At 35.1% G+C, this 15,881-nt stretch overlaps 2 protein-coding genes across 12 annotated transcripts in view; one reads left to right on the top strand and one right to left on the bottom strand.

Annotated features, from left to right (window-relative positions):
- ELP4 (elongator acetyltransferase complex subunit 4) overlaps positions 1-8,143 on the bottom strand; it is a 249,516-nt gene extending 241,373 nt beyond the window's left edge. For 4 of the 5 annotated variants that reach the window (XR_009249865.1, XR_009249866.1, XM_058688538.1 and 1 more), the window contains exons 1-2: positions 7,876-8,143; positions 156-191 (exon numbers count right to left, since the gene is read on the bottom strand). Coding sequence is in view for 3 of the 5 variants with exons in the window: in XM_058688538.1 (XP_058544521.1) it covers positions 156-191; positions 7,876-8,098 (259 nt within the window). In the remaining 2 variants the exon portion in view is untranslated. The remainder of the gene's footprint in view (positions 1-155; positions 192-7,875) is intronic. The other variant, XM_058688537.1, reaches the window with a different exon arrangement.
- Positions 8,144-8,224: 81 nt separating this feature from the next.
- The window catches only part of IMMP1L (inner mitochondrial membrane peptidase subunit 1), an 83,512-nt gene continuing 75,855 nt past the window's right edge, over positions 8,225-15,881 (top strand). For 2 of the 7 annotated variants that reach the window (XM_058688547.1, XM_058688546.1), the window contains exon 1: positions 8,276-8,333. The gene's annotated coding sequence lies outside the window, so the exon portion shown is untranslated. Of the gene's footprint in view, positions 8,334-9,597; positions 9,708-15,881 lie in introns of all 7 variants that reach the window. The other 5 variants (XM_058688549.1, XM_058688544.1, XM_058688545.1 and 2 more) reach the window with 5 other exon arrangements.

Below are 15,881 nucleotides of genomic sequence, written 5' to 3'. Positions count from 1 at the left end.
GAATTTAAATTAAAACTTAAGGCATTTCCTCTCTAATTTACCTTAATTATTATAGAAAGTGATATATTTAATATCAGAATAGGCAAACCCATAAAATCATTATGCACAACAGAAAACTCTGATTAGGAAGAACAAAGTGTGTATGCCATACTAACCAATTAGAAGAACTGTTCCGACGGCCAAACCTCCACCTGGAAGTGAAACAAAACAAAGAAGAAAATTAATCTAGCTACCTTTTTATACACATTATCTTTAGCATAAAAGTTAAGCTTTATCAAGAACTGCTACTTCAGTAACTTTAAAATTGCAGATGAGAACAACATTTTAATTACCTTTGCAATACTTTGCTTAAGGTGCTATTATGAAATAATTACATATTATATGTAATTACACACTACACATTACAATTACTTTCATAATATACTGTACTATCCTCCTTTCTCCTGTGATTGGACCATGTAGCATTCAATATAACTGCAGTTACATGTTCCAGTAATGTTATATTTAGCACTTGTTAATAAATTAACTCAATAGCCGAGACCTAAATGTTCACAGTAACTTAATACTACGGAAGTACAACATAAAAAAGAAAGGTTATTATAATAGAAATTCCACTTTATTATTTACCCTCACATTTAGTAAGTCTTGGGGGAAAATAACCCTGATAATTAAGCTAATTTTTTTCATTATGAATAATATACGCAAAGACTGTGCATACTCTTAAATACATTTAGAATTTAAAATGAACAATACTTTTGTATTTCAAACAAAAAGGTCACAATCATAAAATGCATTTTTAATACTTGAAGGAAATGTTGTTTTGAATATCTGAATTAGGGTAATATGATCCTGAGCATAGAACTTAAATAGGGATTTCATTAAAAATCAATTTAAAATCAAATTTTAGGAGACTAGAACTACAGTAAAAAGACATTTGAGTACAAATATCTTGTGAAACATTGGTAAAAATATTTGTAAAAGTATCACTATTTGCAATTAATGTTACAAATTATACTAGCAAATTCACTTACAAAGAATAAAATGTGTATTTCAAAGAATGAAATATATTTCAAGTAATTAAAAAAGAAACTAGTCAAAACTGGTGGACAATTGAAGTCAATCCTACATGTGTTTTTCGGTTTTGGTGCATAAAACTGGGAAAGAAACAGAATACCAATAAAGAACTCTTCCCCCAACAAATTTTGTAGTGGCAAACATTATATAGAAAAACTTAGTATGAAAAGTTCCCTTGATAGTGTTTACATTTTGACCTTGCAAATATGCATAAATGTTATGTTTCAACGAATGTGAAATTTGGTCAAATACATGAACATATGATACAATGCAACACTTGGTGACTTTGGTGACTTGATGACTATAGGTAGAACATTTCAAGTTGTTAGAGAAGAAGATTTTAAAAAGAAGAAAGTAGTAATCTATACATTTTTATGTTTAGAAGGATTTGTTATAGACTAAATCTATATTTTAATTTCACATTTAGATATGTTCTTTCATGACAGCATTTGAAGTCACACCAGACTACATAGGATAACTTCAAATGTTGTTCCAAATAAAAGTTTCACGTAAGTTGAAATATACAGGTTAACAACCATGAAGGATCGGAGAAACAAAGGATCTTCTCTAAGATTAGGCTCAATGTTTACTTTTACAAAGTTTGTGCTACATCTAGACTACCACTGATGTTTTGATCCATGTGGAGCATTTTACTAATTGCTTATTTCTGTACTTTCCCGTACATGAAAAAACAAGCATTTGTATACTAATCATCATTGTGTGTATATTTAAGATGAATAGATGGATATAGCAGACTGCAGTCTAGTCTAGAGGAGATACTATAAAAGTTAGCTGCTTTTCTTTCCATAACTTATTTCTTATAGGAAAGATTTAGGTTTCTAACCTAAACATCCCTGGGTCTACATTCATGTAGCCTCAAAGTAAGAATTTATGTAAGCTATACAACTGGAATAGTTATAGAATTAAAGATTTTTTTTGTGTGTGAATGTTATTCACAGTGTGATAAGAACAGATCAAGGAATAGTTTCCTGAGTAAATGAAGTGATACCTAGTTCTCAAGTGTCTGGCTCAGAGAGGTATTCAGTAATAGCTGTTACCATTCTGGCCATTATTTTCTAATTAAAACAAATCATTAAAGATTTCTCATTATGTGATAGTGATCACTATAGTAATAAGACTTAGTAAGAATACTTCCCATTGATGAATTAGTTAAGCAAAGCATTATACAAAGCATCACAAATGAGTGTATGCTAAGAAGGCAATTTTCTGTAAGAATGATTCAAGTAATCCACTGTTTCTGACAATTCAGGAAATGCCACCCAATTAAATCTTAAAATCTCATGTATATTAAAATTCTATGTTTGGAAATTTTGAACATTACTTAAAACAACATAAAATGAGGACATTTTAATGACTTTAACCAATTATCTTAATATACTATCAGAACTTCTCTTATAAAAAGGAAGTTTTGGGGCCCCTGGGTGGCTTAGTCGGTTAAGCATCCAACTCTGGATTTCGGCTCAAGTCATGACCTCAGGGTCCTGAGATTGAGCCCTGCATTGGGCTCCACCATGGGCATGGGTCCTGCTCAAGATTTTCTCACTCTCTCTCTCTCTCTCTCTGCTTCTCTCCCCAACTCACGTTCTGTCTAAAATTAAAAAAAAAAAAGTTGTTTTAAAAAGGTAATTTTTTTTTCTAAAGGGTTCTATTATGTAAATTTACTAGATTCAAATTTGGAGGGCTCAGGTAAAGTTTGGTCATTTTGAAGGCTGGTTATGGGTAATAAGATGAAGCCACCTTATTACTATTTTAAAATTCAAACTTTTATTGTGTGTGTATGAGGTGAAAGGATTTGATATGGACATATACACACACATATAGCAGCAAAGTTCCTCTGTTCTTCCAAATTTCAGTGTGACAAGACCTTACATTTCCCTAAAATACCTGTTTATATAAGGTATTTTGATATACCTCACTTGATACACTGAGGTTCTGACGTAAGTTTGAGCAAGTTTGCAGCTATGCCTTCATCAAAAAATCCAAAGCTTAAGCAACCAACCATGACAGGCTATCTTGACATGCTACATTGAACCAAAGCTCGTTTTACTATATGTTTAAATGCAAATATCCATTAGTAATTTTATTTGAAAAGGAACACAGATTTCACATTAATAGTTCCCAATTAAAATAGACTATCTTTTCCCAATAGTTCACTAAAATGTTTGACAGGTAAGTAACAGGAAGGAAGCAATCATCTTATTTCTGTGATGAAACATAAGGAGTGAAATGGTCTTGTTTATTGCCTCCTCTCTCTTTTAATCAGATCTGAGAGCAATCATCACATTGAAGTCACTAAGCAAATAAACTCTTGGTTTTACTTATGGATTTCCTTAATAAGTCTATGTATTTCCAGCTTACTAAAAATACAGGTAGAATAGTTTATTAACATGTAAGATAATGAGTTTGAAAGCTTGAGGATTCTTTTACAGTGTTAATTTCAAGGTTTTAAATTTTAAAAATGACACAGCATTTTGTCTTAAAACTAGGAAAAAATCTAATACTTTAGAAAACATTACCAGAAAATTTAAGATCTTGACAATTATCTTGAAATTTTATTTTTAAAATACGTTGTTTTTTATTCATGTGAATAATTAGCAAATGATTTAAAATTTTAATTTTTATAACTTTTGTTTTTTAAATGTCTATTTATTTTGAGGGCATGTGCATGTGTGGGGGAGTAGTAGGAAGAGAGAATTCCAAGCAGGCTCTGACAGTGTGAAGCCCCATGCAGGGCTCAATCCCACCAACCTTGAGATCAAGACCTGAGCAGAAATCAAGAGTCTATGCTTAACCGACTGAGCCACCCAGGCACTCCTACAATTTTTTTTTTTTTTTTTTAAGTAGGCTCCATGTCCAATGTGGGGCTTGAACTCACAACCCTGAGATCAAAAGTCACATGCTCTACCAACTGAGCTCGCCAGGGACCCCAGAAAATGATTTTAAAGGTAGAAAATTCAATCCCCATACACTTCCCAAAACAAATCTCTAATTAAGCTATAAATTCTGGGTAAGCAAGGTCAAATTAATATATTGGGACAAGAAGGCCCAGAAGTGAAATCTTACAATGACATCTCCTTTTTCAGTTACAGGAAGTAAAAGGGAACAGAACGAAAAGTCAGGAAAGACAACGATTTATATCAGTTCTTTCTAGTATCTTCTATAAAGGAATAGTTTTGTATAAAATCATAGAAGGTCATTTTAGGGAAAATACAATGCACAAAAAGTTCATATTCTTTCCTTGGTTCATAGCAATGTTCTTAACTACTTAATGCCATACCTCAAATTAAATTGCAGTTTATTTCGTTAACAATTCAACTTTTTCATCTGTCACTAGGAGGTGGTAAATATCCTGACAATTCTTGATTATCAAAACTATTAGCTGGGCAAATATGGGAAACAAAATAGAAAAAGCTACTAACAGTGAGAATGGTTCTGTAGTTTAAATTATACGAAACAATTTTATATAACAATACAAAGAAATAAGCTACATTTCCCTTAAATGTACAGATATCAGTTGCTAAACTATCATAACCAGGATTATTTTTAATATACAGTCCAAACTCAAAGTACATTTCACACTCTATATTAAGACACTGTGGTGCAAAGGAAATAAGCCCACCAGTATTTTTACTTTTTGACATTAGTGTTGAAAATGGCAGCAACCATCAGTCTTCTTTGGAGTGTTCTTCCCGAACTATTATTTATCCCAAATCCCTATATTCTATTCACTTGACTGTCAAAACTAAGTAAGTTCCAAACAGCACATAAATTTTAAGCCAGTCAAACCTGGGAAATCACTCTTTCTTCAAGTATCCTTTTGAAGGATGGGATTGGGGAAAATTCCTCCAGGTTAGACAATATGATCCTAGGATGAGCTATATTTTTTATTCTAGAAAAAAAGAAATCCTGCCAGAATCCTTCACCTACTGTAAACTTTTTGGCAATCTTCAGAAGAAGAAAAATGAAATATTTACATATAGTGTCCTCGTATAACAACATAAATGTCCTGGAAAGGCAAGGCTGGGAGCCTGGGTTAGGAAATCTTAGAATTTGAAAAAATTTCAATGTGGCCAAGTTGGAAAATGTATGTCAATATCTAACAAAATTTAAGTTGTCATAACAAAAGTATTTAACATGATTAGATCACATTTAAAAGATGTTGATACGGGGAATCCTCAAATTTATAAAGCACTTGGGAATATGAATAGAAATATCAGCGTATGTTCAAAAGACCAACATTCAATTTGTCTGTGTAATATATTCAAATATACATTTAAATATATTTTGCATCTATGCTTAAAATTACATTGACATCACAGTGGCAGTAGTAAAAATCACTGCACTGCATGGCAGTGACAATACAATATTTACTTGTTACACAGTAACCACAAAATACATTTAGGCAATAAATACAATGTTATAGCACAGTTTCACCATTCTGGTATCATAACATCCTACTATCATTATATTTTGTCACAATACGGTTATATTAGGCTTGTCACAATCTGAGTCAAATAATATTTTAGAATAACAATATAATCTAATTACTTATATTTATGTGTATACACATAAGCAGCCAAATGTTTCACTTCCAAATAATATTTTAATGTAAAACAAATGTAATGGATTTGCTCTACAGAGCTATACAAAATAAAAAAAATCAAAATACAAAAACGCCATTAAGAAGTTAACAACTAAAATACTTCTAGACATATTTATTATTCCAAATGTACTAACTTCTATAATAACAACCTCTTCAACTTCTGTGCTCTTTGAGAATTAACTGTATACATGCAAAATATATTTCAAAATATCCAAAAACTGATACCTATTTCAATTATCTTAATGAACACCAATTTTCAGCATAAGCTTATTACAGTCAAATACTAGGGTCTCCCTCAAGCAAATCTGGAAGATTTTTAAATTATAGTTCAAGTTTATATCATTGTAGAAACACATAAGGAAGGTGCTTTGGGTTAACTTTTTGGTGGGTGCTTTAAGACACATACTTAAATCATTAGTCTTAGGTTTGATGAATGCTTAAAGCCACTTAAGAGTTCTCAAAAATTTGAGACAGCTGTAGCATAGTGAACACTAAATTTGAAGCCCAAAGATCAGCCTAGATAGACGGTCTCTAGTTTTATGACTCTGTTCACATCACTGTATTTGTGTCTGTTTTTAGAGCTCAAAGACATAACTCAACCTACATGTTTCAGAATCTCTTGTCCAGGTTTTTTTTTTTTTTTTTAACGCATTATTTTTCTTTCAGTCAAGACCTTAATGAGAATCAACTATATGCCAGGAACTGTGCTAGGCATTTTGTTATTCTAATGAGAAACTGAAGGTATAATGTCAGAAATGTGACCTTTTTGTTTGAATAGCTTCAGGATCAAGTGAATGAAGTTACAGATCTCCACTGAATTAAAAAAAAAAAAAAAAGGCAAGGATTAAGAACAGCTTTCAAGCTTTCAGTTCAAATATAGGACAACACCAGGTAAAATTCACCAGGGAAAAAGGTGAGATAAATATTTGCTAACTAGATATTTTGAATCATTTGTTTTTAGTACCATGAAATTGAGGAAGGCAACGGACTTAAAACAATTAAGTGAAAATACTTAAATTTATGTAGAAATAACCAGGATACAGTTAAGGACGTGAAATAACAGAGACAAGAAGCCACACTCTTTCTCACAGTTTGCTTGCCTTGTCAACTTCCTTTGCACTAAACCTACCTGAAAAGTGTACCTTGAAGGGTAAAAAATAGAGAAATGTCAAGTGAAGTACAAGAACCAGCAACGTCATTTATAATATTTTATGAAAGTGTACAAGATTTAACCGACACATATCACATACTATATAGAAGTTATGAAATATAAACATAGACCAATTTTAATGAAGAAACATTCTAACAGGTATTAACTAATTTACAAGCTCTTAACACAGCAGCTCTGTCCTACCAATCTAATGTGGTCAATCTCTGCAACATAATAGTTATGAAACAAGCTACTCTTCAGTAGGCTTCTCATGAAAAATTACAGATTTTACAGGAAGACCTAAGAACTGGATTTTTCTCATTAAAATATGAATTAACCTTAAACGTATCTTTGGAGTTTAACTCTGGGAGGCAAAATATATAGAGAAAAAAATTAACAAAAATTTATATACATATATTTAACGCAGACACTAGTATGACCGTCAATATCAACAACAGGATTTAACTCCTTTGAATCCACATAAGCCTTTAACATCCATTCCCTTAAAAGCCAGTCGAGTTTGTTTAAAGATTCAGAACCAGGAGATAAGCAGCCTGGCGGTGAAAGAAGGGAAGTTACTTTTTTTTTTTTTCCCCAGCATTTTCAAATGAAGCTCATCTCTCACAATGATACAAACTTTTGTAGGTTAGGCCAAACCACGAACTACCTGGGGTTGACAGAAGGGTGCAATCAGAGGCCAGGAGGGGATCCTAGAGATGAAGGCCAAACCGTCTCCAAGTATTAATGATTCCCCCTTATTAGGCAGCATTTCAAGAAAACAAACAAACAAAAAACATGTAGGGATCCCGTCGTAACCTAAAAAAGGTTGGTGGGCCAGAACCACAGTAGAAAGTGGGAGCAGTAACAGCATTTAGAAGTCTCAGTGTAACCCTTCCTCCCCTCCGTCACTATCAGACCGGACTATCCTCTCCACGTCCGAAGGCTGAGGGGGAGAGAGAGACGTGAGGTTAGGGCGGCTTCCCCGGCAGGTGCCCTCCCTAAACCCAAATCTCCGTTCTGAACCGACCTAAGAGCTGGTCCAGGGCTGGGAGCCCAGTTGATACCAGCAGCTGTCCATTCCGTACCGACGGTCGTGTGCCCGCGATGGACACCAGTCGAGAATAGCTGCTGTCAGAACCGCTTGCTCTAGGACCCCTCCTTTGGAAACTGGTGACGTTGTTCTTGCCGCCTGCCGCCACCATAGATCCAGTACTCCCAGCGCCGGTGCCGCAGGTCGCCACTGCCGCCATCTTGGAGCTTCCCGCGTTGACCCAATAGGAACTCTGGGAACTCAAGCAGCGGGCCTGTCAGAGCCAGTCCCAAACTCCCGCCTCCTTGCCCAGTACCACGGCTCTCGTGGCCAATAGGATTGAGAGTTCTCTTTCTAGTCAACCAATCGCAAGGAGGATTGCTGAAAAGTGAGCTCTACGTGGGGACGGCGGACTTTTCTGGGGCCCAGGTGAGAAAGGCCCACCTGAGTCCTGGGTGAGTCTACCTTGGTTCTTTGGGGATAGAGGTGGGTCGTGTTCAAAATTTTTCTCGTTTTGAGTATTCTCTCTGAGTTAAAGAAAAGGCTAGTAGAGGAGCGATATATCTAGAAACTACCAGTGGGAAATTGCACCTTTCACCGCTCCTTGGTAAAGAGAAAAGATATTTTCCCTCGCCTCTTTCTCTTCTGATTTCTGAAAGAAAATTCATACCGCCTTTAACATCAGGATTGTTTTTTTCCTTTTTCTTTCTTTTTTTTTTCTTTCTTGGGATGGTTGTGTTATATTGAAGAAACTGGAATTGGAACTCTTAATGAGTTGCTTGCTCAGCATCTGGGCTCAGTTCATCAGTGCCGATGCCAGGGAGGTGGGTTGAATTTAGACCTTAAGGGGAAAACTCTTGAGCTTTGAGGCGATTTGGTGTTCCTGTTTCAAACAACAAATGACAAAATGTACTTCTTTGACAAGTCCCCATGAGAAGCTTTCGTTAATTTTAATTAGTGCTTCTGGAAGTCTTGGGGCGCGTTTCCATAAGTAGTGTGAATGACAAGTGTTACTCTGACAACCTTGTTCACACATTTAATTGTCATTTGCTGTTAAGGCAGCTGCAAATAACAGAAAATACTTTAAGTCTCTTCTCCCGCCCCCCCCCCCCCAAAAAAAAACCTGGTGAGTATTGGATGTGTATGTACTTTCTTTTTCTAGTGATTTGTGAACTCTGAATTGAGAGCTTTTTTATTAGAATTTTATGTGCTGAAAAAAGATGTGATTTAGAGATGTGTCTTTGGATTTAAAACTTTTCTCAAAACTGAGCTGGTTAGAGGAGTGATTTTTAAGGTATTCACGATTGACAAATGACTAAACTAAAATAGACTCCCAAATCATGCCTGCATTACTAGATTATTGGTTTTGACAGTGATTTATGATACTTTAAAAATATATCCAACCTCACTGAAATTCTTGCCATAGGATTGTCTTAAATCGCAGTGACTTGTTAAAACTTTTTGGCCTGTTCTGTTTGATAAATTGCAGTTAGTATTGTGAAATAGTGGCTGGTGGGTTTTGTTTTTGTTTTTAAAGTAAAATGTTAAGACTACAAAACAAACCACCTTACTCTTTAACAATATATCAGCTGGAAAGCTTGATCAAGGTTTAGATGCTTTCATTTAGACTCTTTCATCAGTATATATTTGTAATCGAAATTATTCAGTAAATAGCTGTTGAGTGCTTGCTTTCTGCTTAGACCTAATATGTCATTTTAGGCCTATTGAAGTAAAAATGTTCTCATTTGGGGATACAAGATTAACATGTAGAAAACAGCATAGCAGTTGAAGTGAACACATTGGACAATTGGCACTAATATTTTCCTGTGGTGAATAAGTACTAAGAAGGCCAAAACAAAAGGAACAAAGCAGTCTAATATCAAATGGAAACTTCTTGGATATTTTTGCTGCTCTGAAAACTTTGAAATACTACTAATATTGAATGTTTATGGGCTTCTTTACTACATATTCCCTTATTTTCTACTCCATTTACTTCACCCTTTAGTTTTTTAAAGGCAATGGTATGATGCTTTATCTTATTACTAGAAATGAAGAATTGTTTTTCAACTTTATAATTAGGAAAGCATGCCGTATATATGCACACAAAGCCATTCTTGAAATGAGGCTGTATCTTTCATATAACATAATCATAGAATAAATTAATCTGTCTTAATTTTTTTTTTTTTTGATGAAGACAAAACTTTTGCCCTCAAAGCAAAATCTTGAATTTACCAGTATGTAGAGTTGTGTATAAAACATTGGAATAAATGAGGTATTTGTGGAAGGGAAGAGTTAAAAGAATATGTTTAGGTGTGGTGTTAATAATGATTAATAACAACTTAATTAACAACAATTGTTTATTGAGCACATACTAAATCCCAGGCAGTAGGCTAAGCATTCAGGTTATAGGAGAAAGAATAGTTTCTTTTCTCCTTGAGTTGTGGGAGGAAAGTGGGTAAATAGGATAGTAAAGTATATTATAAATCCTTGGAGGACAAATGCAGGTTACCTAACTTGGACTGAGAGAGGGGGGTTGTGGGAAGTTTCTACTGAAAAGGAAGTTTAACCTGTGTGGATGAAGGATGTGTAAGAGATAAGGGCATTATAGACAATGAAAGCCATTACAGAGAATGCAGAGACTTTCTTCAATAAATCTGCACCCATTGCTTCTGTGCAGGTTAGTTCTCATGATTTATACAGAGTGCTAAGAAGAGACTAGAGAAGTTAGACAAAGGTCTAATTGATTTTTTTTTTTAAGGTTGTGGTTCTTATTTTTTGTAAAAATAATGGGAAATGGGAAATCACTTAAAAATTTTAAGTAAAGTGTTAGCATGATGATCATATTTCATTGTTGTGTTTTGGCTAAGAGTATACTAGAAGAGAATCGATTGGGATAAAAAACATGAAATGAATTAGAGATTACTATGAGGAGTAGAATTGATATGACCAAGGAAAGTTGACAGGAGGAATCAAAGATGACTAACAGGTTTCTGCTTTGAACGGGTTTGTGAATAACAGAGGATCAAGAATAAAGGAAAACAGCAGAATTTTGTACTTCTCGTGTTAGTTGTTGTACAGAATGGGAGATAATAAAATGAGTTTTTAAAATCTGTTTTGAATATGTTTAAAAATTTTTTAATGTTTGCTTATTTTTGAGAGAGAGAGAGACAGAGTACGAGGGGGGTGGGTGCAGAGACAGAGAGTGAGACACAGAATCTGAATGAAACAGGCCCCAGGCTCTGAGCTGTCAGCACAGAGCCCGACGCGGGGCTTGAACTCAGGAATGGTGAGATCATGACCTGAGCCGAAGTCAGATGCTTAACCTACTGAGCAACCCAGATGCCCCTGTTTTGAATATGTTTAATTGGAGGTACCCTTGTAGTATCCAACTAGAGATGTCCAATACACCGTGGATTATGTGACAGAGGGATCATATAGATTTGACAGATGAAACATATAGATTTGAAATTAATTAGCACATGTTGGGAGTTTACCTCAAGGGAATGGATAAAGTCACCAAGGAAATATATACTTTAAGATGAGAAGAAAAAAGAACCAAGAATAAACTTTGGGGTACGTGAACATTTAAAAAGTGGGCAGTTGGGGCGCCTGAGTGGCTCAGTTGGTTGGGTGTCCAACTTCGGCTCAGGTCATGATCTCACGGTTCGTGGGTTCAAGCCCCATGTCAGGCTCTGTGCTGACAGCTCGGAGCCTGGAGCCTGCTTCGGATTCTGTGTCTCCCTCTCTCTCTCTGGCCCTCCCCCGCTCACACTCTGTCTCTCTCTGCCTCTCAAAAATAAATTAAAAAAAAATGTAAAATAAATAAATAAAAAGTGGGCAGAGGAACAGAAAGTAAAGTAAGAGTTGGGAAGTGTTTATTTGATTTAGTAATAATGTTTCTTAGATTTTGTTAAAGGAAGATTTGATGGAGTAGCAAAATTAAAAGTAAAATAATTATATTTAGGATTGAATGGCAAATGAATATTCTGTAAAAGACCATTTTACATTTTAGAAAGCTTTCCTATGAAGGGGGATAGAGGGAGATGACAAAGGTTTAAGGGAGGAGTTTTGTTAAAGAGAGAAAGAAAATAGGCACTGGAAAATAATTCTAGACAACTGATAAAGCAAAGGACCTGAATGAAATACAAGGAATGGAAATCATAGCATAGGAGAAGGATCAGTTTTTGAAAGGAGGGGGGACAATTCGATGGCTAAGGTGTGTAAAAGAAAAGAAGCTCTTTTCCCTCCTTTCTGCCATTAAATCTTGCAATCCTTAAGACCATTTTGACTTTTTATTCCATATTCTTACTTTTATCCAGTCCCAGGACTTCAGTTACCATTTATATATCAATGATTAACATAAATAGTCCAGAACGCTTCTCTGACTTCCAGAAGTATAAATTCAGGTATTTACTTTACCTGTTTCTTGAAAATCTTAGTGGGACCTCAAACTCATAATGCCCAAGAATGAATTTTCTCTTGTGTTTTGTATCTCCGTAAATGATAGGACCATTTACAGAATTAGTTGCCTAAGACAAGTAACCTCACTTACACTCTGGTCCTCTTTTTTTTTTTTTTTTTTTGAATATTTATTTATTTTGAGAGAGAGATGGAGTGCAAGCAGGGGAGGGGCAGAGAGACAGAGAGAGAGAAAGGGAGGGAATCCCAAGCAAACTCCTCAATGTCAGTGAAGAGCCCCATGCAGGGCTCGAACTCACAAACTGTGAGATCATGACCTGAGCCGAAATCAGAGTCTGACGCTTAACTGACTGAGCCACCCAGGTGCCCCACTCAGGTCCTCTTTCAAGCATCATTCTGCCGTATCCATTACATAGCCAAGACCTATGGAGTTTACTTCTTCATAGCTTTCTAATCCATTCTGGGACATATAGCCCTCATCATGGTTCACCTGCAGTATATTCTTTATTCAAGAGCTATCCTAATCCTTTCTAAATAGAAATCTGATAATATAAAAACAATACTAAGCACTTGCATGTAGTTCCCTCTACTTGCCTCTTTAGGCACATCATTCTGTAAATTTCCTTACTCTCTCTACTCTAGCATTTATTCATTCTCCTGTACTCCACAAGTTTTCCTCCTCCTAAAGGCCACTAGTTAATTTCTACTTATCCTTCAAATCTCACTTCAACCTACACATTCTCATTAAAGCCATCTCTCCTTGCTGTCGAAATGAAATCAGCTCCTATATACCAACAATGAATGAGTGGAATTGGAAATTGAAAACACAATCTAATTTACATTAGTAGCCAAAAAAATTAAGTACTTAGGCATAAATCTGAAAAAGATATTTATAAGATCTATAAGAGGAGAACTACAAAACTTTGACGAATAAAATTGAAGAAAAACCAAAAAAAATAGATATTCCATGTTAATGGGTATGAAACTCAAGGTCAAGGTGTTGGTTCTTCCCAAATTAATCTCTAGATTCAATGCAATCCAAATTAAAATCCCAGCAAATTACTTTATTAATATTGACAAACTGATTTTTTTTTTTTTTAATTTTTTTTTTCAACGTTTTTTATTTATTTTTGGGACAGAGAGAGACAGAGCATGAACGGGGGAGGGGCAGAGAGAGAGGGAGACACAGAATCGGAAACAGGCTCCAGGCTCCGAGCCATCAGCCCAGAGCCTGACGCGGGGCTCGAACTCACGGACCGCGAGATCATGACCTGGCTGAAGTCGGACGCTTAACCGACTGCGCCACCCAGGCGCCCCTTGACAAACTGATTTTAAAGTTCTTATGAAGAGGCAAAAGACCAAAAATAGCAAACACAAATAGCAAAATTGGAGGACTGAAACCACATGACTTCAAGATTTACTACAAAGTCACGCTAATTAAGACAGTGTGGAATTGGCAAAAGAATAGACAGATCAGTGGAACAGAATAGAGTACCCAGAAATAAACTCACATAACTACAATCAACTGATCTTTGACAAATGAGCGAAGGTAATATAATAAAGCAAAGATAGTCTTTTCAACAGATGATGCTGGAAGAACATATAAATGGCAAAGAAAAATTAGAATCTAGGCACAGACCTTACATCCTTCACAAAAATTAGCTCTACTAGATCACATATCTAAACATAAAATGCAAAACTATAGAACTCCTAGAAGATAACATAGGAGAAAACTAGACAATCTTGGGTATATGATACTTTTTTAGATGTGAAACCAAAGATATCCATGAAAGAAGGAATTGATTACCTTGAGTTCATTAAAATTAAAAACTCTTGCTCTTTGAGAGACAATGTCAAGGGAATGAGAAGAAAAGCTACATACTCAAGAAAATATTTGCAAATGATATACCTGATAAAATATTGTTATCCAGAATATATAAACTCTTTAAAAAAAAAAACTCCATAGTAAACAACCAGATTTAAAAATGGGCCAAAAACCTTATGATACACTTGACCAAAGAAGACATGCAAATGACAAAAAGCAAATGAAAGGATGCTTCACATCATATGTCATCAGAGAAATGGAAATTTAAGCAACGTTGAGATATTAGTGCATACCTACTAAAGTGGCCAAAATCTGAAACACTGACAACACCAAGTGCTGATGAGAATGTGGAGCAACAGGAACTCTTATACATTGCTGATGAAAATCAAAATTGTACAGCCACTTTGGAAGATAATTTGGAGATTTCTTACAAAACTGAACATGCTCTTACCATATGCTCCAACAGTCATTCACCTAGGCATTTATCCAAAGGAGTTGAAAATAGCCACATACATACTTGCACATGGATGTTTGTTTATAGCAGCTTTATTCATAATTGCCAAAACTTAGAAGCAACCAAGATGTCCTTCATTAAGTGAATGGATGAATAAAATTCTGGACGATGGAATATTATTCAGTGGTAAAAACAAATGAGCTATCAAGCTATGAAAAGACATGGAGGAACCTTAAATGCAAATTACTAAGTGAAAGAAACCAATTTGAAAGAGCTACATACCTAGTCCAACTCTATGAAATTCTGGAAAAGCAAAACTGTGGAGACCATAAAAAGATCAGTGGTTGTCAGAAGTGTTTGGTGGGGAAAGATGAATAAACAGAGCATAGGGGATTTTTAGTGAAAATGTTCCATATAATTGTTGGATATGTCACTATACTTTTGTCCAAACCCATAGAAATGTACAGCACCAAACGTGAATCCTAAGATCAGCTGTGGACTTTGGGTGATTATAATATCTCAATATAGGTTCATCCTTGGTAAAAAAATGTGCTATTTTCTGGTGACTAATATTGATAATAGGGGAGGCTGTACATGTGTGGAGTCAAGAGTATATGGAAAATTTCTGTACTTTTCTCTCAATTTTATTGTAACCCTAAAACTTCTTTAATATGAAATTAGCTGTATAAAATTTCAATCTGAGGTTTCCATAAGCAATATCTATATCACTTTTGTTGCCACATAGTAGGACCATTTTCACAAGGGTTCCAACAAGTTGGTATTCTGAGAAGTCTTCGAGTGCAGTTTTAAAACTGTAGCAACCTATTTAAGGTATATCAGAAAACTTAATGGTCATGGTAAGCAACTAGCATCTTATGACTGAAATGGAAACCTCAGTGGCTTTTTGAGACTTAGGGTTCATATTACAACTGTGACTATGAAGGTAAACCATATTAATAGAGATCTTGTAGAGGCTTACTACAAGGTCTGATGGTGTTCTGGCAGCATGATTGAATGAATAAATGTCAAAATCATGTGTGCACAGGGTGAGTTCTTAACCCCATATAATCTCTTTTTGCTTCCTTTTAGTACATTCACGAAGAGAAACCATGGTCCTGATTTGCTTTACCTGTTTTTGTACTTTATGTAAATGAAGCCATCACTATTTGACTTCTTTTGTTCAACACTGTATTTGTGAAATGATTGCTATTAATGTGTACAGATGTGGATTATTTATTGCTTTATAGTGATGTGTAGGGATGCCTGGATGGCTCAGCATCCAACTCTTGATTTCGGCTCAGGTCA

Source organism: Neofelis nebulosa, chromosome 10 (genome assembly GCF_028018385.1).
Source record: "Neofelis nebulosa isolate mNeoNeb1 chromosome 10, mNeoNeb1.pri, whole genome shotgun sequence".
NCBI classification, from domain to species: domain Eukaryota; kingdom Metazoa; phylum Chordata; class Mammalia; order Carnivora; family Felidae; genus Neofelis; species Neofelis nebulosa.
The sequence above is the reverse complement of the archived record's forward strand: the minus strand, read 5'-3'. Positions and strand labels throughout refer to the sequence as shown.